This window comes from Thunnus albacares, chromosome 3 (assembly GCF_914725855.1).
Source record: "Thunnus albacares chromosome 3, fThuAlb1.1, whole genome shotgun sequence".
NCBI classification, from domain to species: Eukaryota; Metazoa; Chordata; class Actinopteri; order Scombriformes; family Scombridae; genus Thunnus; species Thunnus albacares.
Window position 1 is genome coordinate 17,903,877 of NC_058108.1, and position 26,184 is coordinate 17,930,060.

General features: G+C 39.8%; 1 protein-coding gene across 3 annotated transcripts; it reads right to left on the minus strand.

Moving 5' to 3' along the window:
- Positions 1–1,477: 1,477 nt before the first annotated feature.
- Positions 1,478–25,362, minus strand: LOC122979349 (zinc finger protein 853-like). 3 transcript variants are annotated; one of them, XM_044346716.1, is made up of 5 exons: positions 24,876–25,362; positions 20,961–21,017; positions 20,559–20,635; positions 13,667–13,778; positions 1,478–4,533 (listed from the first exon to the last, which is right to left on the minus strand). In XM_044346716.1, exons 1-5 carry the CDS (start codon positions 25,150–25,152, stop codon positions 3,503–3,505), a joined length of 1,554 nt encoding a protein of 517 aa, XP_044202651.1. In that variant the 5' UTR covers positions 25,153–25,362; the 3' UTR covers positions 1,478–3,502. The 3 variants fall into 3 exon arrangements, with proteins under 3 accessions (XP_044202651.1, XP_044202650.1, XP_044202652.1); XM_044346715.1 differs by having other exon boundaries at positions 13,667–13,781; positions 24,876–25,360; XM_044346717.1 differs by lacking the exon at positions 20,961–21,017 and having other exon boundaries at positions 13,667–13,781; positions 24,876–25,361.
- Positions 25,363–26,184: the final 822 nt, after the last annotated feature.

Consider the following 26,184-nt stretch of genomic DNA (forward strand, 5'->3'; position numbering starts at 1 on the left):
GGGGAGCAGAAATTTGGGGATGACAGTGTAGCTGTGTGCTCCTAATAATGCCTTAGTTTGCGTTAACCTGAGTTAAGCTAGTTAACTTTGATTTGCTTGTGTCCATTTCATTTTTTGAGACACCTTTTGTTTGTTTTTTTGGTACACTGGACTGAATAAATCAGTTTTTACTCATTCAATAAAAGTCTGAGTCTACCTCCTACCACCTTCCTAGCCACTATGGCCAGGCTTCCTCACAGGTTGCTTTGGCTATGTTTAGGATGGTTGCCCTGCTGAAGGATCAAATGTGCTCCAATGAGTTTTGATGCATTTGTCTGAATGTGAGCACACAGAATGCTCCAGTATACCTCTGCAGTCATCCTGTTGCTTCTGTCAGCAGTGACATCATCAGTAAATTCAAGTGTGCCAGTTCCATTGCCAGCCATACATGTCCAAGCCACAACAGAACCACCATGTTTGACACGAGGTGCTATGCTTTGGGTCTCGAGCTGTTCCTTTTTTCTCCACACTTTACTCTTTCCATAATTTTGATAGATGTTGATTTTTATTTCATCAGTCCACAGAACTTTGTTCCAGAACTCTAACGCTTTCTTTTTCTACATTTCTGTGAACTGCAGCCTGCCTTTCTGTTTTTGAGGCTTACCAGGGGTTTGCATCTTGTGCTGAATCCTCTGTTATGCTCATCAAATCTTCTCTTGATCGTTGACAAGGAAACATGTCTGCCTACATCCTGGAGAGCATTCCTGACTTGCTGTGCAATCATAAGGGTCTCTTTCTTCACCATGCAAATGGTTTTCTGCTCATCCACAAGACTTCTGCTCCTCATTCTACAAGCCTCGTTTCTAGTTTTCCTGTGTGCACCTGCTTTATTAGAAGTATCCAACTGTTGATTGTGGCAAACCAACTCCCTTTAATTCCCTTCTCTTGCATGGTCACCTCTTTACTCCTCGTATTGACAGAAAACTCCACCTCAATCTAAATGGGAACTCTCAACTATCAATTGAATCTAAGCCACACCTGAGCTCTTTTGTGCAGAACTAAACGACACACTAAACTTTGGACACTATGTGTTAAAAGGGCTGTATCTCCCACACAGTTCTTTCTATATTGATATAAACCTACTCAAATTTAAGCTGAGACTTTGCACTTTAATGAAGTGTGCATTTTTTTTTACAATTTACAATTGAATGGGCTCAAGCAGAGCCTGACAAACAAAAATGTGTAACTGTTCAAATGCTTACTGTTGGGACTGTATATTTTTCTTTACCTCTCATCACCCTGTAGACAAGTCAAATTCACATACTGTACCTTCTTTACTTTGTCAATTTTAAGACTAATAACTTAAACTCCTATGAATGTCTTTTGATATGTGAATGGTTGAAAACATAACATTCCCACAGAGAGTCCAGATTAAATAGAGGCTCCAGTAATTTGCACATGAGATAACATCACAGAAATTACCCGCAGCAGACCAAAGTTCATTGCAAACAAACCTTTTACATGTTTAATAATAACCATACATTTTTAAACACTGGAACATGTCATGAAAGAATACTAAAAAGCAAAATAGTTGTTATAGCTGTGCAACCTACAGCTAGTGCCAATTACATCCAAACACCTACACATACAAACAAGACTCTCTGATATATATACTTTACATTTTTACAGTCCTTTGTTCTTTGATATTTAATTGGGAAAAAGATGATTGAAATTAAAAGGAAGTTAAACCTCAGGGGTTCAACCTGTGAAAAGATGAGGGAGGGGGATTAAAACACAGTACCTTGCACCCAAAAACTAAAACTTTAGGGTTAGGGTTATTTCATATCCCAATTCTGAAAACAGACCTAGAAGTGAATCTTCTGGACAGCACATTACATGTTTTCCTTTGTTCTTAAGAAATGAGGTGCAAATAAATGTACTGATAATCAATGTGAAAGACGTAATCATGTACACACGTGAAGTGCAGGCCTGAACTACAAGATTTAATCATGCCAAAATGTACCATTCAAGGCTAATGCTCAAGACCTGGCTGCTTTAAGAAGGCCACTCATTAATGACACTGTTGCAATATGAACAACACCGACTATACATGATAAATGACATCATGAAAAACACATGACTAAATTGTGTATCAGCACTGCCCCCAGATTTTGTCATTGTCTTTAAGTGAATGCAATGGGAACATTCAAAGAGCCTTAATGGGAGAGCCCTACATTTTGGAAAATATATTTAATAGTCGTATTACTCAGACAGAAAAGAAGATTATTATAATTTAATAGCTGAATGTCCAGTACAGATAGGTTCAGGACATGGACAACCTAGCTTGGTGCAAAGACTGAAGGCAGACATAAACAATTAGCTTGTTAGCTAGCTACCTTATGACATCCAACACCTCCAAAGATGTCTTATATTGATATCTTTTTGAATTTCTTTTTAGCTTGCAAGCTAGTCACTAACACATCCTAAGCTATCCCAAGCCCAGGTTTAAAGACAGTGCTCAAATATAGCAACCCTGTTATGAAGACAGGGCTTCAGAAATGCTGCTGCATGCAGTTATTGTTTAGCTCCACAGATATCTGCTCCTGAAATCACAATTTCTACTTTTTCATTACTACATACAGTATGTTGAGTACATAAAATACAGTATGTCAGTAAAGACAGTTTTGGAGTTGTTGGAATGTGTAGTTTTGCAACTTTGTACTGAGCTAGGCTGACCACGCTAACAGGTTTCCCCTGCCTCCAGTCAAAAAGTGTAAATGCTTCAATTAGAACTCCACTAAGGACGTTTCTGCATCCTTTAATGTTGGCATATGTCTTTGCAGTGTGAGAAATGAAATCTTGTAGTGCAAGCAGTCCCTAAAACAAACAACAAAAGCTGGAGGTGTCTGGAAATGTGAATCTGGTTGTAGAGATTACAGTAAGATAAGGCAAATATAGATTTATGTTGTTGTGCTCAACTGCTCATGTATTTCTGATGTGTTTCTGATTACTTAGATATTATGGAGCTGTCGAGAGTTCAAAACATCATTAATCCTACTTCATCAGATGGCCACTGGACAGATCCAATATGAACCATAACCCTCTTCTGCAGGATCACCTTATGTGTATATATATGTATATATACAGTGTACTGTATATATTTTCTGGATAGTCAATCAAAGTAAACAAAATTCTTTTTGACAAACGGATGGATTGTTATCGCACTCTTTCCAATACTGTCTCAGGCACTCTTTTACAGTCCATTCCGTGATCCTCTCACAGTTTGAAACAAGGAGTAAATAAAGATTGAGAGAGCTTAAAAGCAAAATCCACCTTAAGACAGAATTCACAGATTACTGCTAGAAATCTAGAACAAATATTATCTCTACATGTCATGATATCACAGGGCACAGCGTTGGTTCTCCTTTAATCATGCTTACATAAGATGCATGAATTCCCCTGTTGTAGGATTTTGATCCTACTTAGTCCAAACTCCAGATGCCATCCATTTCTCTCTCTCAGTCTACAGGCCACACTGAGACTGCTGCCGGTGTCTGCGAACGCTACACATTTGGCTGAAGGACTGTCCACAGCGGGAACAGCTGTAGGGCTTCTCCTGCGTGTGGACCGTGCGGTGCCTCTTTAGGTGGCTGGATGAGATGAAACTCTTCCCGCACAGTGTACATCGATAACGTCTCTCCCCAGTGTGGATGAGGAGGTGGACCCGCAGATTGTTGGGCTGGGCAAAGCCCTTTCCACAGTGGGGGCAGGTGTAGGGTCTCTCCCCTGTGTGAATCCGTTGGTGCAGCTCCAGGGCAGCAGCACTGGGGAAGACACGCCCACACACAGCACACACCACAGGCTCTTTAGCAGCAGCACTGCTCCTGTAAGGCCGCCTCTGGCTGGTGGTGGTGGCAGAAGGAGCTGTTGGGGGAGGGGGAGGGGGTGGAGGTGGCGCAGCTACAGCAGCAGCTGCAGCAGCAGCTGCCATGTCAAAGGAGGCGGCAAAAGCTGCCATTTCATGAGCACCACCTGGGAAGAGCATGGTTGGAGGGCCATCTAGACTGTCTCCTCCTCCCTGTGTAGGGAAGGAGGCTGAAGGGTGGCCAGTTTCTGTGTTCCCCAAGCCCAGCTGTGCTACAGCATAAGCAGCACCAAGATGACTGACCCTCTCCTGCATCCACGCCAGGTCCAGGCCCAGGCTGTTGAGGCGGTCGGGGCTGGGCTCATCTGAGGCTACAGGGGCCGACAGCTGAGAAGGGTGAAGCTCATCTTCTGTCGCATTATCAGTCTGGATCTCTGGCTTCAGAGCTTCATCTGTTAGGCTCCTTCCAAGGTCCCTGCGTGCTGCCTCAGGGGCCAGGATCCCCCCACCACTCACTGTCAAACTGTTTCCCACAGGCTTGGTGGCCTTGCGTTTTGCTCGAGGCCTGCAGGTCAGGTCCATTGTGGTGTCAGTGGGGGAGGAGGGCTGGGTGGTGGAGGAGGTGATGTTAGTGACACTGGTGTCAAGAGCAATATCACTGGGGGCGGATTCCACACTGGACTCCAGGGCTGCAGAAGGAGAGACAGGCACAGGGATCAGGGTGAATGGATTCATGCATCTTATATTTTTATTTCACTCAAATAAAAATATATTTAGAAAAAACTTCTGGTCCCTGGTAGTTATTTGCATATTTTGAGGTTGTCACTTTTGCTGTATCTTAATTCTAGGAAACTGGTTAAATAAATATCTTGAGGAGATGATGTATATGGTAATGTATACATATACATGGATACAGTACTGTGTAAAAGTTTTAGGCACTTTAGATGTTTAGATTCTTATCCATAATCCAATACCATCAGGGAAGTGTCTGATTGGTCCCAAATTTATTCTGCAGCATGACAACGAGCCCAAACATCCAGCTAGAGTCTTAAGAACTATCTTCAGCAACAACAAGAACATGGAGTCCTGCAAAGGATGGTAATGCCCCCACAGAGCCTTGATCTCAAAATCATGGAGTCAGTCTGGGATTATATGAGGAGACACCTAAATCCACAGAAGCACTTCTCCAAGATGCAGGAACAAGCGACCTGCCAAGTACCTTGAAAGACTGTGGGCAGGTGTACTGAGGAGCACTGCTGCAAAGCGTGCTCACTCCAAACATTAATTTAATTTAGGTTTCTTCTGTTTATTGAACTTTGTATCAATTTAGTTGATAAATTTTGGAAACATCCTCACTTAACTTTTATTGCTCTCTCTCTCTATATATATCCTTCCAACAATTAACCCTCTTTCAAAATAACTTAGATCTTTTCCTCTTGCCATCTTGATACAAAATCAGAATCAACTGGGCCTGTTCAGCATTTTTATATATGTCATAGAGTATGATTTGAATGTTAATTTTCTGCTAATTTCTGCTAATAATATGACCTAAAACGTAATCAGATTTCCACACAAGTCCTAAAACTAGACAAAGGGAACCCAAATAAACAAAAACATCAGACTTATTCATTTATTTAATTGTGGAAAATTATCCAATCTTACATATTTTATGTAAGGCAAAAGTATGTGAACCCTTGCTTTCATTAACTGGTGTGACCACCTTTTGCAGCAATAACCTCACCTAAATGTTTCCAGTAACTGTTTATCAGCCCTGCATATTGGCTTGGAGGAATTTCAGCCCATTTCTCTTTACAGAACAGTCTCAACTCATGCACTGCATGAACTGCCTGCTTCAGGTCCTTGCCTGGCATTTCTATAGGATTAAGCTCAGGACTTTGACTCAGCCATTCCAGAACATAAACTTTCTTCTGCTTTAACCATTCTTTGTTAGAATGACTGTGTGTCTGGGTCGGTATTTTGCTGCATGACCCACTTTCTGATGAGCTTCAGTTCATGGACAGATACCTTGACATTTTCCTGTAGAATTTGCTGGTCAATGATTGCAAGCCTTCCTGGTCCAGAGGCAGCAAAGCAGGCCCAAACCATGAAATTCACCAATTTTTCAGCAATGGGATAAGGTTCTCATGCTGGAATGCAGTGTTGGCTCATCACCAAACATAATGCTTCTCATTCAAGCCAAAAAGTTCAATTTTGGTCTCATCCGTCCACAGAACATTTTTCCAACAGTCTTCTGGCTTATCCATGTGCTCTTGAGCAAACCATAGATGGGCAGCAATGTTCTTTTTGGATAGTGGCTTTCTACTTACAACTCTATCATGTACACAATTGATGTTCAATGTTCTACTGATGGTGTACTCATGAACACTGGCATTAGCCTCTGCAAGAGAGGCCTTTCATTTCCTAGATGTTACCCTGGGAACCCTTGTGACCCCCCAGACTATTACACAATGTAGGATAAAGTCCTGCATGCTTCGAAAGCAGACAGCACAAGCCTCAATCAACAGACCAGCTCTTTCTTCAACACCCCAGGCATGCTGGCAAATAACATAAGTGAGAGTCCCAAGGTCCTCACTGACCAGACCATCTAAACAACCTAATGCAAACAGAAAGAATGAGACAAGTGAAGAGGAATACACATTTGGTTTGGAGACTTGATAATCAAGTGACGTCTGAGACAACCCTTTGATCAAGCATATGCCAGTTGTGTCCTTCCTACCTCCTGACCCCTGCTGATTTGACCCCTGCTGTTTTACCCCCTTGATTTGCCTTGATCTTATATGCAAATGCCCTCCCTTCCTATCTTCTGTTCACCATTTGTTGGTCACTGCTTTGATCCTTCCTGTACAAAATCATTCCATTTCTTCTGCTCTGGGTCAGTCTACTGTATCAGACCAGCTCTGTGTCAGTAAGCTCTCCACATTTCCGGAATGCTATTAAACCACTTCCACCACAGCAAACTTTGAACAAGGACTTGAGTTGAATTTTCTTCAACACAAGGAACCCTCCATCTCCTGCATGGTCACAAAACCAGACCACTGACCCAAACCACCTTTGATCCTTCAAGCTACAAAAGCCAGCAAGATGGGAAGACCAATTCACACCCCAGTGTGAATTGATAGTACCATTTGTTTAAATGACCCCACCACTGGCTATCATAACTCACCTCTAAGAGCCAGTCACACACAGAGATGAGCTGGCACCAACTTAAATCCCACTGTGGATTTTGACTTTCAGGACTGGAATGACCAACCCAAGAACTGATTACTGGGCAAACCAGCATAAGGCACAAGACATGCTGCACAAGATGCCATGCTCCAGTAACAAACAGAACACTCCACATCAAACATGTGGACACACACACACACACACACACACACACACACTCAAATTACATGGACCCCTGCCATGCACAGTCAGATCAAGGAGAACAGAGGACTGTAAAAAACCCATGGAATTACAAATGTAGTTTAAGATTTTGTCTATAGAGAATTGTTATTGTTGTTAGTATGTGTGTGTATATCACATTTTGTGTTGTTATGTACTTAAGTTAGACTTTTACATTATTACATTGCCTTTAAGCCAAGAAATGTACCAATAACATAATCCCTCATCATCAATGATAACACTATCATGTTTAGTACTATTCTGCTTGTTTCACTTTCAGAACACTAAAGCTACTATCGAAATTGCAAAATTAGGAATCGTGCAATTGTTAAATTGTAAATACTTTGATTAATGGAGGAACTATATGCATGAACTGAACCTGCCTGTCCATGGACAGGAGGGGATTGACTTTGCTCCCCCAGAACTCTGCAACCCCTGGGATTGGCTAGGATGCACCTTCTGGGCACCCCAGCTCATCGGACTCCATTCTCTGCAAGAAGCCACCCCAGGAAGCAAGCAAGTATTCGTACAAAACCTTCTTCAACATGATTTTTAATTTCAATTGGCAATTCAGAACTAAGCTGTGGTACCGTTGATTTGACTCGCTGCTTCCCAGGCAACAGTGATCTCATCTTTTTATCAGGTTTCTCATACCAATTACACAATAGATAACTCTACATCATGCATTTCAATCATTCACTAGCCATAGTCTTGTGCACCAGTTTCCCTTTCCCTCTTGTGTCTTGTCTGTAAAATGTTGTAGTGTTTAGTACTTGCAGCTGTGGTATTAGTAATAAATGTGTATGTAACTAAAGTGGACTTGTTTGTGTTTTCTTGTGCTTGCATCTCAGTGATTTAACCTTAAAAGACCTATACCCTTGCAAAATCATAATTATGATTAATAACAATCATAATTCTAATTGGCCTCTTGTGTGACCAATGAGGAGGACTATTTCCCTAGTATTATACATACTCTAATATGAGTTATGTCACTGGACAAATAATTTCATGTTGGAGTTGTGCACAATAATAATTTATAATCCCCCCATAAAATCATTAAGATATTTGAGTGCACAAATTCCTACAACAACTTGCTCTTAGTGTGATCTTTGTTGGTCGACTGATCCTGGGGAGAGTAATAATGGTGTTGAATGTCCTTCATTTGTACATGATCTGCCTGGCAGTCTGCTGGTGGAATTCAAACTCTTTAGAAATGGTTTTGTAACCCTTTTCAGCCCAGTGAGCATCAATAACTCTTCTTCTGAGGTCCTCAGAACTCTCCTTTGTTTGAGCCATGACACACATCCACCAACCTGTGTTGTGAAGCTCAGACTTTCATAGTGAAGACCCGAATTTCTCTTTCAGGGTCTCCCAGATTGACATCTGATTGGCATCCCATTGATTGAAACACCTGACTTTAATTTCCCCTTCAAATGAATTGATAATCCTTGATGTCATATACTTTTGCCACACAGAAATATGTAACATTGGATCATTTTCTTCAATATAGAAATGAACAAGAGTAAGGTCTTGTCTCATTTCTTTAACTGATGTCTCTTTATCTAGTTTTAGGGCTTGCATGAAAACCTGATCACGTTTTAAGTCATATTTATGCAGAAATAGAGCAAAAAAGGGTGTGTGTGTGTGTGTGTGTGTGTGTAATACATATTAAGAGATCAATATTTACAGTAGTTACAAACAATTCAAGTTCACACTGTAAAAAACTTACTGTGATTTTTACAGTAATTAACTGGCAGCAATTGACAAGTAACTCACTGTAAAATAATCACTGTAAATCACTGTAAAATAAATTACAGTCAGTTACTTGTCAATTGCTGCCAGGTAATTATTATAAATATAAACAGTAAACTTACTGTGGTTTTACTTACAGTAGCAATATTGTAACTGTAAAATGAAACACTGTAATTTAATGGTACTGTACTTAAAATCACAGTAAGGAGATCATAACTGTAAAATGAAACAGTAATATAATGATACTGTATCTACTGTTACAGTAGCTTTATGCTACTGTAAAATAAAATACAGAAATTTTATGTTACTGTGTATTGGATTACAGCACCGGACGTTTTGCAGTAAATTAGATTACGGTTATTCATATAATGCTGTAAACTTTCATACCACACTTTTAAATTTCAATAAATGAGTACAGAATCAACTCTTTAAATGACATTTATTGTTAACTGTTGAACAGCAAATACTACATTTTATTTATTTTCATTGTGCGCAAGGATTTTGCATACCATGTATTAAAAAATCTAATGGCCTTCTTTCATATGGCAGAAATACCCTAGCTGAATAGTGAACTGCGGCAATAATATCTGTGATGCACAGTGCAAATGGTTTTCCCTCAGACAGGACAGCAGAACAAAATAAGTTGTTTACCCTTAATGACATAAACTGTAGCAAAAGAGCCTATTTGGACTGCATAGGCTTATGTAACACAGCTTAACTGAACACAGTAAATAAGAATATAGTAAATAAGAATGTTTTCTCCAGTATTTCCAGTTCTTATAAAAAGTTTTCAACTGTATATATTACAAAAATTAGCAAATATTACACAAAATGTTGAAAATCCAATATGTAAAAAGCTTGTTTAAATCTGTAGCCACAGTTAAATCTTCATGAAAAAATAATACTGATGTCACTTCTTAAGCCAACTACAAGTTTTTAAAAAAAAATCCAATCACTCAACTTGATACACACACACACATATATATATATATATATATATATATATATATATATATACATACATACACACACACACACATATACATATACATATATACAGTAGACACTGTTATTTCCTTGAAACAAAACACTCTTGGGTAGTCTAAACATAGATATTCAACTGTGGGAGATGTCAAGTCCCCAGGTACTCAGGTGTCCATAGAGTCTTTAAAATTGTGTTTGTGGATGCTACTTGTCTGTAAAGAGTCCAACAGCCCACCTCAGTCCACTTTGCATCACAAGTCCGCTGGGCCAAAAGGCTTTGGATCCTTGCATCAGGAGCTGCTGCTTTGTGTTCTTCAGCAAACTGAATGACAGCTACTGTAGATGACAGAAAAGAAAAATGTTTTATTATTACTATCAGTGTAATAGTCAAGCAATGACCAAATACACATTTTTAAGACTGTCAAACAAAGTAAACTTTTGTATAATAGGTTACACCTAACAAGATTTTAATTAGCTATTTTAACAAACTTTTAAATACATCTTAATAGCGATCATAACAATCACACGGAAAATGCAAGTAAAAAAAATCTACATGTGATGTAAAAATGTTGATGAGCAATACCTTTTGAACAGACTTCAGATAGAACTGTCAACGTATAGCAAGATGTGAAGAGGACAGCCAGGGCGGTGGTGAAGTCAGGTCTCCATCAACAGCATCCATTTGGTCATACACAGGATCTCAGTTTCAGGTTCTCCTGACGACTAATAATCAAACACTAACTTGACAACAATTCTATTACCTTCAAGTACTGTTTTGTCTGTGAAAACTAAGAAACTTACACTACAGAGATAACATTGTTTGTGTGAGTTAGTACATCAGAAGAAATCTAAGCAGATGACTGCTGAGGTGCTTGTGGTTAAGCCAAAAATAAATATAAAATATAAATATAAAATATCTAAAAACAGGCACATAGTATAACAAGCCCAACTACAACAGCAAGAGCTGACTAACTTGGCTTTGTCTGTGGATCTTACCTTACACAGTGAGACCTGGGATGATGGGAGATCCTGGACTCTGGCATCAGCAGGAGTGGTTATCAGCTGTGAGGAGTAGAAATAAGATGAAGAAAGGCATAAGGGTTAAGAGCCCTGCTTTGGAAAACATTATTTTTTCACTGAGAGATATACTTCTTGGAACACTGTAATTTCACACAGTTTGGTGGTAGACCATCAGATCGTCTTCTTTGCCTTATTTTGCCATCACTATCAGAACTAACGTTAGAGTAATTCATTGTTAATTTAAAGAGATGACAAAACCAGGGTGATGTTTTCACAGTGAACTGGTATAACAGTGCTGAGTTAGCCAGGGGGTGACACAGGCTAAACACACGTAACAGTGCTCTCACATGTCCTATAAACACAGAAGATACAAAGCTAACATCTGTAACGTTAAGGCATGTTGGCAAGTTAGTTTTGTAACATGAAGCTGTTTCAGTTTAAGACAATGCAATCGGGGTAACTATGGATTTCTGTTAGCTAACGGACTAGTTAACATAATAAAGTTAGCACAACACACTTCTGAGCAGCCAGATTGAGAGATTGATGTGAATGATTAACTACAAAACTAGCTTAATGTAACGTCTGATGTTAGTCAGGACCAAGTGTTTTAATGTTGAAGACACTTACTGATCAGCTGCTGATGTCGGTGACTCCTGCTGCTTCTCCGGACTGACCGCTAACGTTAACGTTACTCCTCACCACGCTGCAAGAAGTGCACTGTCCACACTGCAAAAAATATCTGTTGTACAGATGTCTTTGTGGTCTTCCATATGTTCCAGAGCTCATTTGTGAATGTTCTGAGTTTGTTGCGTCATTAATTTCAGAGTACTCTGCAGTTAAATGTTAGCTGGTGAAGTTAGCTGTAGGATGTCAGAAAGTCCACATTATCCATTTATGATATCGTCTGACAACTTTACACCAAGCAAAAACAGACAAGAACACGAGCACTCTTAAAAAGAAAATCCTTTAAGGAAAAAAAAGAAGATAATGTAGTAATCCAAAAAGCTGTTAAATCCCAAACCAGCTGCAGTGAAGTAAGTTACTTTTGCGCCCAGACTGCCAAATTCGAGATCATGTGATGTTTTTCTTTGGCTCAACCAATCAGCTCATGACTTCATTGACACAACCTGTCATGACCTGATAAACGCTGAGACAAATTTAAAAACTGAAAGTAACAGCCTGCAGAAGCATGAAAAAACAAGGCCATCTTGAAGTATTTGAATTCATATGAAAAAAATAATTATTTCAAACTAATGTTTCAGTTATTTAATCTGCACCAAGAATTAGAGGGTTTTATTTGAAAGTATTACAAAATAATCTTCAAATTAGTGATTTTTACTGTGATTTTCTACAGTAACATAATGGTTACTGTGGTTTCTACGTAATTTCTATGTAATGTAAACTATGATTTTCTACAGTAGTGGGATTATTACTGTGATTTTCTACAGTAGTGTGTTCACTACTGTGATTTTCTACAGTATAATATCAACTGTGTTTTTAGGCCTAATACACAGTATTATACTGTAAAAATATTCACAGTAATTAACTGTGCAGAAACACAGTAAATTACGATGGATTTTCTTTTTACAGTGCAGATGCAGAGACAATTTGATCTACACTCATCTCCATGAGATCACCTTATTTGACTGCCCAGTGTAACTAGTGTAATAGTTTTATATTAACTGATAGCAATATTTAAATTTACAGGGCCATTTAGCCAAAACTTAAAAAGAAGTAAAAACATGTTAAAAAATTCCTTGGAGGGTGGATGAGGCAAGCTCACGCGCAAAAAAAAGCATCTCTTATAAACAACAAAGTTAGCCAACTAATGTTAGCTTGATAACAAAAAAAAGGCCAGAGAAATAACTTAAAACAGCTCTGTACCATGAGAATTTAATGTGTACACAGTTAGCAGGTTAATATTAGGTAGCTACTGAGGTATTAGTATGCTAACATAACTTGAATCTATTGTTGACTCAGAGAACATTTCTGTTGTGAATCGTATTTCATTCACTCTGAGGCAGTTCTTCCATTTTGTTATACAGTACCGTCTTTAGGAAACTGAAAAATTCAACCAGAATCTTGTTTCTCTAACATTCCTTTTTACTGCAGATATCTTGAGAATAGGTGGAACTAACAACATTAATGATGGCTATGTTCCAGCAATTTTTGCAATGCAATTCACTAATTAATGATGTTATAAGTTATTGGACAAGTTTGCCCAAGCTTAGAGGTTCATTCTTGAACTTGGGAACACATATCCGGGGGTGGAAGTAATGAATTACCTTTTTTTGTGAGTACTTGTACTGTGAGTTTTATCAAATAATTTTATTATTTTTTATTTTACTATTTTTATTTAAATTTCAGTAATTTTAATCTGTCGTTTTATTTTTACTTCCTATTCCTTTGAATGAGAAAATGTGTCCAAATCTTTGACTCGTACTGTAAGTGACAGTACTTTTACTTGAGTAAAATACTGTAACACTCTTTCCATTCCAGCACCTATTTGTGATAAAATATTCTAAACCCCTTTGCAACAGAAGGCCATGAAATACTGTCAAAGATCCACACATGGCTCCTAAGAGAGCCCTGAGTTTACAATGTTTTATCACAAAGATGTCAACGAAACACTGATTTAAATATGTACAGAGACACACTCACCAGCTGTCAGCCCACATTCTGCCCTGATGTTGACCTCTACCTTGAGGTCCAGGTTGCAGTCATCTCTCTCCAGTTTCTCTTGTTTCACCAGTGGTAACACCGTGGTTTCTTCCTGCTGTGACAGAGTGACAATCAGCTTTAACATGACACAACATACCTGAGAGAGATTGCACTAGTTAAAAGCTCAGGTGGCAGTTCAATTCATTTTTATCAATGCATGCTGACATTTCTAGGTGTCAATTTGAACAATTTCCAGTTAATATATCAGAACACCTGAGAAGTTTGGCTACCTGAAATGCATGGTGACCCCACCTGAAATGACACCCATGTCTATTATGACTAGGGGTGTAACGGTACACAAAATTCACAGTTCGGTATATATCTTGGTTTTGGGGTCATGGTTCGATACGATTTCAGTACAGCAGAAAAAAAGAAAGGTAGAAAATAGCATTTTGCTCTTTTATTTAGAAAAATGTAAACATCCAACAATGGCTCATCGGCTATAACTTTTACTGACACAGTTTAGTTGTGCTGCAGTGGAAACTATTACTGAAACAGTTTAGTTGTGCTGCAGTGGATAACAACCTTTCTGTTTCCTGCAAGAAGTCGGGACACCTGCTGACAGCTGAGCATGTGTAGCCCATGGATGTACTATAAGAGCTGAATACCGGACTAAAAATGGTGCCCACTCAGTCCTATAAGAATTGCTCGGCTGGTGATATGCCAAAAAAAGTTTCTGGGTGTGCTTCCGCGATATGCGGCCAACTGAATATGTGCGGTTGTGTTTCCCCCACTGGCCTTGCCCGTGAGTTCCTGCTCGGCCCATAGACTTTACACTGTGATGACACCACGGATCACTTTTCTTGGCTCGATGAAAGTTTTATATATATATATATATAAAACTTTCATCGAGCCAAGAAAAGGGGGGTTGAGCCATTTTAAAAGATATTTGAGCTGATTGGCCAGGTATATGTGTGTATATATATATATATATATATATATATATATATATACACACACATATACCTGGTTAGAAACTGAACAAGCATTACACGACATCGTACATTTATCAGACCTCCCATTTATCAGCCAAACCATCAAGCAATACTACTGTTACTTCAAAATATAACCATCGCTTCAACTCTGTCAGCTTGGTGGAAAGCACTTCAGATATCCAACTCCACAGTTGTACCATCCTTCCACTCACCAATTTGAAACAACCCAGACCTTATCAATACCAAAAACATTGAATTTCACTACCTGGAAGGATAAAGGAATTACACATTTTCACCATATCATTCATACTATTACATATGAGGATGAGAATGAGGAGGATGTTGATGCTGATGCATTATTATTATTGTTGTTGTTGCTGTTGTTGTGTTGTTGTAGTGATATCATTATCATCATCATTATTATCGTTATTAAGACAGACTGGTATGTAGGGCCAAATGTATGGTCATTTAGTTGGTCAGTATGTTCTTGTTTGACCAAATTGTCATTGGTCGAATAATCGCTGTGTTACTTTCATAAGGAGAAAAGTGCTACATCAATAGCCTTCCAGGATTAATACATTTTTTTCTTGCAGCGGGAGGTACAGAGTAACAAATTACCTGTGAAAACGAGTGTATTCAAAAGACACCCATTGTTTTCACAACTTTGAGCTCGCCCAACCTAATGGAGACTGCTAGGTCTAACTGTACTCAACGTTTACTGAATGAGTGTTTCTCCTATGATTGTAACAATGAGAACCCCCCGCCAGGCCAAAAAAATATTTTTTAATGCCAGAAATAACGCCAAATATCCTTTCATTCAGAAATCAATAGCGTTTGGGAGCCTCTGTGCAGCGCTGTTCCAATACATGAGACAACCTCTGTGTTGTTGCCTGGGAAACTCTTGGTAGCGTATCTCCGTTAAGGAATAGGGCATTGCATAATATGTTTGTGTAGTGGGTGGGAAAGAGCGGCAGAAAATAGACAGTGAACGTGAGCGGAGCAGAGGAAAAGGTTAGCAGTAAGTTGTCAGTCTGGCAGTAAATGTACAGTACAGACTCCAGTGTGTCAGTTAATAAATGCAGCAGCTTGTCAAGTCCAAGAAAACTCACGTCTGTTGTTTCCCCAACTGCTGGAGAAGTAAAGGGGGTTAGCTCCAAAGTTAGCAACAATCGATTAGCCTAAACAGAGAAATAGAGAAAGGAGAAGTGTGTGGCTGCTGGGTTCACTGTGTCCCTTAACATTCAACAATTTTTAACCCCCCCCAGATGACGATTATGATGTTGATTAGTAGTATTACTATTACATAGATTATTATTGGTAGGTTGAGATGGGTGACGATAATGCGATTATTAGTATTAAACAGAATACTATTATTAATATTGCACAATTTATAGGACGGTGATTATTATGTTGATTAGTATTAATATTGGAAGGTCAAGATTGGTGATGGTGATGATGATGATGGTGGTAATTATTACTATTATGCTTAAAAATGATTACACTGATTATTTCTAATAGTACGATTATATTGAGTTTTATACAGATGATTATGTGTATTATTTTTATTGCTATTACACATTTTAATAGGATGGTGAAGATGATGATGATGTTAGTATTTTTTAGTTCTTTTTTTGTTTTGGTTGTTTGTTTTAACTCATTACTATTGTTATAATTTGCCTACTATCATTATTATTGACATGAATCTGGGTGGGGGTGAGTGAATAGGAAAGTCATAGAGTGGCTGTTCCTGAGACATCACTAGCATCCCCTACCAAGAAAATTCAACTTAATTATTCTTTTTAATTCCAAAATTTCTTTTTCCCCTTTCTTTGTTCCTTTTCCATTCCTCTCCCTATTTATTATTTATTCATTATTATCATCATTAATTTTTTCTTTCTTACACTACTCACCCCGATTGCTCTTCTACACTTACATACACAGTCACACCTACACACAAGGAAATCTTGTACAACAGACTGCCCTACACTTTCCCTAACACACACATTTCATATTATAAGTACTAACGTTTTTTTTTTCTGCTGTTACTGCTGTACATCCTCAATGCATGTTTTGTCTTATCACGCAAATCCTGTCCATGTCATCCATTCTGTCTCGTCTTATCTTGTATCACCTGTTTTGTCTCATCTCACTAAATAAAATTAATGAATTAATTAATTAATTAAATATAATAAAATAGACGAATAAAAAGGGGATAAAACAAGCAAACAAACAAAAATAAAATGAAAGGAAAAAAGGAAGGGAAAATAAATAAAAATAAAATTCTGCACCTCTTTGTCCTGAGAGCCCAACCAGAGATGCCCTCCTTTTCTCTCTTTTGTTTTAGTTAGTTTGAGTCTAGCTTTCCCGCTTGTCTTGTGCTGTGTCATATGTTTTGTTTGTTTGTTGTCATGTTGGTCACTTTTACTGCACTATTTGTTGGTCATTGTTTGTTTTCATGTTGGTCACTTGTATTGCATTGTATTGACAAGTGCAGTGCCCATTCAAAACGTGCACGTTCGGAATGGGCCGATTTCCCAGTACCTAGAGAGAATAGCGCCTTTACCCTAAATGCCTCAAATGCAGGCTATCAGTAGACGCTGCAATTTATTGATGTTCCCTAAATGCCTCACATGGTGGCTGTCAGTAGACGCTATAGTTTCCCTTTGTTCTCTAAATGCCTCACATGCAGGCTATTGGGAGACACTACAATTTACCGATGCTCACTACATACCACACACGCAGAATATCTGGAGACTACAATTTTGAGTTGAGCTGAAGTTAATCGGATGAACTGTAGTGCCCATTCAAAACATGCCTGAGACATCCTGCACTGTCTGTCTTTGTGCATACAAAGTTCCTGCGCGTGAGGAACTTGAATACTAGAGCTTAACTCTGAACTTTTTCAATTCATTCTCTGTGGTAGTTCTTATCACTACTGATGTAATCCCATCTCTGACCACAATGTGGGTTGCAATGGCAGAGTGGCGCTGTCCGTATTTCCGCTCATTGAATCTACATGCAGAAGAAGAAGCAGAGGCAACGTTGTTTATGAGGTATTTTTTTACATATTTCTAAATGTGAGACATCTAGCACTAACTCTTGAACGTTCATGCCAAGTTTCATTCACAGTACACAGTTCAATAGTAGAGCTTAAGTCTCTTAAACTTTTTCAAGTCATTAACACTAGATCACCTCCGATCACAATGTGGACTGCAATGGCAGAGTGGCGCTGTCCGTATTTCTGCTCATTGACTCCATGGGCAGAAGAAGAAGCAAATCAACCTTGTTTATGAGGTATTTCTACATATTTCTCGAGAACCACTCATCCAAACACACAGACATGGTACTTCCTTGATTCCCCAGCAATCAACCTGCCAGGTATGAAGTAGATCGGATGAATGGTTCTTGAGATATGCAAAGGACAAACATACATACAGACAGACAGACAGAGATTCCTTGCTTTATATAAAGAGATGACGTTGACCTTGAGGGCAGATGGAACACTACCAGTTTGAAGGGAAAGGCTGACAGTTTGGGTGATCAGGGGGTTGAGAATGGGGATGTATGATTGAGCAGAGCTGTGGGAATGGGGTCCAGGGCATAAGAACAGGGTTTTGTCTTCCTCAATGTGGCTCTGCCTGATGCCAGTAAAATGGAGGAGAGACAGCAAGCTCTCAGACAGAGGGTCGATGACAGGAAGAGATAGCGAGGAAGAGCTAGACATCAGAGAGCAGATGTTGTTGACCTTGGCTCTGAAAAAGTCAATGAAGCTCTTACATGCTCTTCTGTAGCCTAAATTGGGGCTTCAGGAGATGATTTATGGTGGGAAAAAGATGCTTAGGGTTGCCAGGGTTGTTATTAATTAGATTGAAGTAGAACCGTTACTGAGCATCTTTAAGGGACTTTGAGTAAGTCCTTTGATGTTAACGGAAGGCCAGTTTATGGACAGCGAGCCCAGAGCATCTGAAGCATCGTTCCAGGAGATGTCCAACTGTTTTTATTTTCCATAGGTCATGAGTGAACCAGGGAGCAGAGCGTGAAAAATTTACCTCACACATCTTCTCTCCTTTTCATCCTCTTCTCCTCTGGTCTGCTGTTACGTCTATCAGCAGGTCTCAATGAGGGGAGTCACATCCACCTGCTGCATGACGCACATTACCTTATTTGGACATCACTCCCTGAATTGGGGGTGTTCCCCAGAGATAAAGCTGAGCCACTGACAGGTGCAAAGTGATCCCAAGGCATTCTCCATAACCTGTTATTCCTCTTCTCCTTTCCACAAGGTTAGGTTGTAAAAAATAGGCAATAAATGAAAAGTGCAAAGCAACAATTGCCTTTGTACTTCTCTACACATTCCATGCTGTGCTGTCTCTGTGTTATGGTAGATATTTTAAGATAAGATATTTTATATACTTTTATGTATTTTATTCATAAACACTTATTTTAACACTTTAAATTCCTAAAATTAAGAGTGTAATAAAAATAAAAATTGGATTTTTGCGCCTATTTCCACTTTTATTTGAATTCAAATACAAATATAAATAATTTTGCTGCCTCAACAAATATAGATACAAATACAAATACTGGGCTCTCTGCACATCCCTAGTATGGACATTAACATTTTAGAGCAAGGCATTCAATAGAGCAAATCAAGCATAGGCAAGGGAGACAGCTTCAGTTCAGCCCGGTGCATGATTGCTAAACCACCGCCACTGCGAGAGCTGCAGGCTTTTTCCATGTATCTATAGCCAGGAGGGCAGGCCTCATTAAGCAAAGAGTAGTCTCTTGGTTTATGCCAGGTTTTAGTTAGGCACATGACATCAAGTCCCTTGTCCAAGATGTGGTCATGTATGAGGAGGGATTTATTGGTGAGAGATTGTGTATTAAATAGTTCTATGGTGGCAGGAGACAGAGCTGAGGATGGAAGTCTCTGCAAACTCTGCAGTACACTGTGATCCACTCCATATTTTGTATCTTGCCTGGTACAGGGTAGTCTTGCGACATTTCCAACAATGACGCGCAGAAACGAGGTCTGTTTCTTAAAGTCCCAAACTCTTGGCAGCAGGTTAAAAACCCTTTATCAGGTGTAATTGGGAAGCTGTGTAAACTCCGTAGCTGTGTGGCGGTGTAGGACATCATAGCAAGCAATTGCATCATTTGGGCAAAATGGCAGCATTGGTAACAACCACAGTCGCAGTCTGGATCATTACAGCAAACATGAGGAGAGCTTCAGTTGAATAAAAACCCCAGTCACTAGAGTTCATCAGTGACAGCGCAGCTCTGGGTGATTTCCGTACTGATAGAGAGTGCAGGGAAGCCGGACGGGGCTTTGTAGCACACCTGAGCTGAAAGGCTGGGGAAGGAGACAGCCACTGTCCTCCGGTGAAAAGGGATCCCAGTAGGCAGCACTTTACATTGATTAATCCAAAGTCTGCCAGTTCAATAGAACGTATTCCAACGCAGGGAGCGATCAAAATACACAGACAGAAAACATGAAAAGCTTGAGCAAAATGCAGGAAGGTCACGTAAAGCATAAAAGCAGTGAAATTCAGAGTCAACTGTCAATTTGGCAAAGAGGAGTGGCAGCCAGTATGTGCCAGCATTCCCTAGTGATGCACAGTGGCCCCCCTCCCACTGAAACACATGCACCAAAAATGACCTTATGTTTCATAATTTTACTTAAATAAAAACACTCAGTGTGTTCATGTGGATTTAGTGGTTAGGTCTACATGCATTAACATTGCACCACAGATCTCCACTGCCTTCATTTCAATGTATTCAGAGGATTGAACACATTCAACACATACAGTATAATCCCAATATTGAGTAGCTCTGTATTCAGTGCTCACAAGACTCAATACAGCATATTTAAAAGCATTATGCTGATTAATCTTTACCTTTGAAATTTGATGAAAGGGTCTGTCTTCAGAGGTGGCACAAAGAGGCGGCACCGAAGCCTGATGGTCGTCAGGCCCTAAAAGAAAAGCACCAACACTGAGCAATTGAGTGGTATTAAAGGCTTTTTCTCCCTTTTGAACTTGTGGGGTGAGACCGCTTCATCATTTACCATGTACAATCCATTTCTTTAAAGTCACCAGCATTTCTAAAGCTCACTAAGATTACCAGGTAATATCTTGTTTGTTTAGTGTGATAACAACTATTATAACAACTGGAGACTCCAGGAAGTTACTTGTTCAGCACAAAACCCCCATAAACCAGCAGACAGACATTTTCAATTAAAGAAATGAGATACATGTTAATTAATAAACTTTATAAGTGTGGTAGGTGGGTTTTGTTACCTTTGGACAGAGCCACGATAGCTGTGTCCAGAGTGGTATCGGCCTTCTCTTCTAACTCTGTCAGAAAGCAAATTAGCATATTTCCCAAAATGTTAAACTCCCATCCTTTAACATTATTACACATATTACACCTCATATGAAACTGTCCAAAACTATATTAGAAGCTTGGATTTTAAAGGTGTCTTGCAGCTGTTGGCCACTTGGTGGCTGCAGAACAGTGTAAAAACAACAATTTACATATTATCACTTTTTTTATGGTGATCATGTTAGCCTATGTTCACTTACGTAATATTGCAAAAATCAGGCACATCCTCTCCCAAAAAGATGCAGAAAAACTAGTCCACGCATTTGTTACTTCTAGGCTGGATTATTGCAATTCCTTATTATCAGGCTGCCCTAACAAGTCTCTAAAGATTCTCCAGCTGGTCCAGAATGCAGCTGCAAAAACTAGAAAAAGAGATCATATTTCTCCCATTTTAGCTTTGCTATGTTGGCTTCCTGTAAAATCTAGAATAGAATTTAAAATTCTTCTCCTAACTTACAAAGCCCTTAATGGTCAGGCACCATCATATCTTAAAGAGCTCATAGTACCGTATTAGCCCACTAAAACACTGCGCTCCCAGAATGCAGGCTTACTGGTGGTTCCTACAGTCTTTAAAAGTAGAATGGGAGGCAGAGCCTTTGGCTATCAGGCTCCTCTCCTGAGGAACCATCTTCCAGATTCAGTCCGGGGTGCAGACACCCTCTCTATGTTTAAGAGTAGGCTTAAAACTTTCATTTTTGATGAAGCTTATAGTTAGGGCCGGCCGGGCTCGCCTTGGATCAGCCCTTAGTTATGCTGCTATAGGCCTAGACTGCCAGGGAATGATGCACTGAGCTCCTCTCTCCTCTCCCTCCTCTCCATCTGTATGCATTCATGAACCATCAATGCATGTTACTAACTTGGCTTCTTCCCCGGAGGTTTTTGTGCTTTCTCATCTCGCAGGAAACCCTGGGTGACAGTCCGAGCCTTCGTGGTCCTTCGCAGTCCTGTTGGTATCCTTCCCCGGCTACTGCTGCTGTTATTGTTATGATTGTTGTTATTCTTATTTTGAGTAGAGCTGCAACGATTAGTCAATTAATCCATCCCTTCGTTGATCGACAGAAAATGCATTGTCATCTATTTTTGATGTAATAATCATTTTGTGTCCTTTTTTTTAAAGAAAAAATGGCAAAATTCTATGGTTCCAGCTTAAACAAATATTTCCTGTTTTTTTTAGTCTTCTATGATAGTAAATTGACTATCTTTGGGTTGAGGACTGTTTGTCAGGACAAAGCAACATTGAAGGACATCACCTTGGGCTTTGGGAAAAAGTGATCAACATTTTTCACTATTTTCTGACATTTTATGGACCAAACAACTAGCAAACAAATTACCATTAGTTGCAGCACTAATTTGGAGTCATGTTAATATACAATATTCATTCTCCTTTTAGCTTTAGGTTTTCTCTCCAATAACTCCCGTTAACCACCTAGTTGCTAACTGTGTCTGTTTGCTACGGAGCAGGTAGTGTACCCACAGTTTACCAGAGCTTCTTTGATAAAAAAACAGCTGTCTGCTGCTGCTGGAAACACTCAGTAGAGCTGAGGAGCTGTAGTCAGGTGTGGGTGCTCTCACATTACTCCTAATCATTTGACCCATTGTTAATATAAAAACATTGATTAAGTGCAGTTTTAAGGTATGTTTCGTAGGACTGTAGAAGGCTGTAAGAAAATCTTGGTCGACTGAAATCGTACATAATCTTCAACTAATCGATTAGTCACGGGGCAGGGGGGCTTGGAAATTGTTGAATGTTATGGGACAGAGTGAACTCAGCAGCCACACACTTCTCCATTCTCTATTTCTCTGTTTAGTGTCTTCAGGTTAGGCTAACCCATTGTTGCTAACTTTGGAGCTAACCTCCTTTACTTTTCCAGCCAACGGATGTGACTTTTCTTGGACTTGACAAGCTGCAGCATTTATTAACTGACACACTGGAGTCTGTACTGTACATTTACTGCCAGACTGACAACTTATTGCTAACCTTTTCCTCTGCTCCGCTCACGTTCACTGTCTATTTTCTGCCGCTCTTTCCCACCCACTGCACAAACATTTTATGCAATGCCCTATTCCTTAACGGAAATACGCTACCAAGAGTTTCCCAGGCAACAACACAGAGGTTGACTCATATATTGGAACAGCGCTGCACAGAGGCTCCCAAACGCTATTGATTTCCGAATGAAAGGATATTTGGTGTTATTTTTGGCATTAAAAAATATTTTTTCGGCCTGGCGGGGGTTCTCGTTGTTACAATCATAGGAGAAACACTTGTTCAGTAAATACTCAGTAAACACTGAGTACAGTTAGACCTAGCAGGGTCCATTAGTTTGGGCGAGCTCAAAGTTGTGAAAACAACGGGGGTGTTTTGAATACACAAGTAATTTGTTACTCTGTACCTCCCGCTGCAGGAAAAAATGTATTAATCCTGGAAGGCTATTGATGTAGCACTTTTCTCCCTCTGAAAATAACACAGCGATACCAATGAGAATTTGGTCGGACGAGAACATATCGTCCAACTAATCAACCAGTTGACCAGGAGACTACAGCCCTAATGTTGCTACAGTCTCTGATCCCCGTCTTAAGAAGGTTAGCTTGTCAAGATCTAGTTTTACTTGTTTCATTGCTTCAGTTTTACGCTCAAATCTAACTACCACATAGTGACTGGGGCCTGGTAGTACACCAGCACAAAATAGCAGGTAATCTGCGGGGTGCAACGGATCACAAAACTCACGGTTCGGATCGTATCACGGATTTGAGTCACGGGTCGGATCATTTTTCGAATCAGCAAGAAAAAGAAAGAAAGAAAGCAGGAGACAAATAAAACTTTTCTTTCAATATATTCTGTAAAACACTTGAAGCAAGGAACTTTTGCCCATGTTCTTAAATGAAAACAACATTCAAGATGTCCAATGTTTAAATACAATCTTAAAATATATAAAATATGCAAAGCTCAATTGTTAAATTAAATTACAATATGAAGCATGATACCTTTCTCTTTTAAACATGGTAGTGAATGAGACAACAGCCTGTGTCCACATCATGAACACACGTCTTGTCCTGCAGCTCACTTTATTGAACGAACCACCAAACAAACACCGCTGACGTCAATTAGCAGCTAGAAGGCTAATTAGCTGGTCATCTGCAGCACATTAAACAGCATGTAAATAACGTTATACATGCAGACGTCACTTCGGACCCGTTAGATGCTGATTTGGTCATTGCTCTTCAAAATCCCAGTTAGTGACGCGCTGTCTGTCCATGACTTGTACTTACAGCAGTTTGTTTACTTTGTCTTAAATGAGACATTACATTTTGCAATTAATCCGCGGTTCACATGCCTGCCGAACCGTGGGGGCGATGCGTACGGATCAACTACGATCCGTTTTACCCCTAGGTAATACCTGATAATGTCATAAAACCTGGACGATCAAACTGGAAAAATGTCTGCAGAAACATGTATTTTGTGATTCAGCTGAACTGACTCCTCCATGCTGGTAGTCTAATTCAACTTGAAAGCAAACTTTCCTCTCAGTATGACTTTTCCTTTACACAGCCTGTCATCCGTTGCATTGATATGTGCTAGAGAGACTGTATGCCTGTATGATGCTGAGGACCACATCACTGCGTGAGCCATTAGAGCACAGTAATGTCTCAGTGCTCAGTTATGAAGTGAAGCAGTGACAGCCACTACATGCTGCTGTATGGCCTCATATTGATCAAAGGCTAATGCATCAGCTTATCAATGCATGTCTCAGGACATTTCTGTGTCGTCTCCCTCACACGTCATTTTGCATAGTGAGTATGTTTCCAGGCCAGCTGCTGCACCATGGGTTTACCTTCGGGTGGCCTAAAATGAACGGCGTGCATTTCTTCCCGCTGACTCCGTCTCCTCATCTTCCTCTCGTAGCTCCGCATCTTCACGTCCATTTCTCGCAGCTTCTGCCGCAGGGCATCGTTCTCCTTCTCGCTCTTCTCCCTTTCTTGGTCCATCTGGGAACGCAACGCCGCGTAGCCATCGTCCACCAATTTGCAGATCTCCGCCACCGCCGAATTAGCCAGTATCTCTATGATCGAGGCGATTTGTGCTTGAAAGCCGACACAGTCCGCCATCATCGTCAGGTCTCTATAATGTGCTCCCGCACGGACAGAGGCGCGCGGCGGACGGCTGCTGCTGCTGCGGCGGCGGTGCACGTGACCAGATCCACCGTGGAGGAGACTGATGTGTGACGGCGGACATGCAGAAAGCTCCGGTGACAGGTGTCTGGACCACACGTTCTGTCCCTGTCCGCCTGATGTGCTTAACAACGTTATGGCTCTTAGGGGTGCGAGAGTCGCCTGCTGATGACGTCAGTTTGTTGTTCAGCGGCTCTCGATTTGGATCTAGTTAAAGGTTGCTTGATTTTCTCAGTTTTTATGACACTATATGCTACTGTGAACATGCTAAAAAATAACTGATAATGATTTTCATGTTATCCGCAATTTGTTTTGATTCACAATCAAATTTCCCTCAAAGCTAGATAAGTTCGGTTTTTTGTTGACCTTAAATCACAAATACAGTCTGAGATTTATGTCAACAGAAAGAGCATAAAGTTATACATAGGTTGATGATTATTTCTCTTTGTAAACCTTGCGCTGTGTTCGTTTTGTTGTTGGTTTTCTTTTTCTTAACATATCTGTCTTAAAAAAATCTGACTTCTGATGTAATGGTGTACTGAATTTATCTCATAATGTTTGGCTTGTATTACGTCATGTCTTTGTTCTATATTGTTTCCTCTGTGTTCCTTTTTTTTAGAAAAGAAGAAAAAACAAGCAGCTCTAAATGTTTCAAACGTCTGAACCAATTAAGAAGTCTGATGTAATTAGCAAAAATGTAACGATTAAGAGGCACTATCTACATTAAACTGTCAGAATGAAGTTGATCAAAAGCCAGAGAAGCAGAACAACAACAACAATAGATATATGACTAGCAACAGCAAATAGCAGCGACGGCTGGAGAAGGACATCCCCGCAGCAAAGGCCCACAGCCCGGTCTCTGGGGTTTCCGGCAGATGAGAAAGTGCAAAGAACTCCGTGGAAAAAGCCAAGTTAGTAACATGCATTAATGGTAAATGAATACATACAGATGGAGAGGAGGAGAGAGGAGTT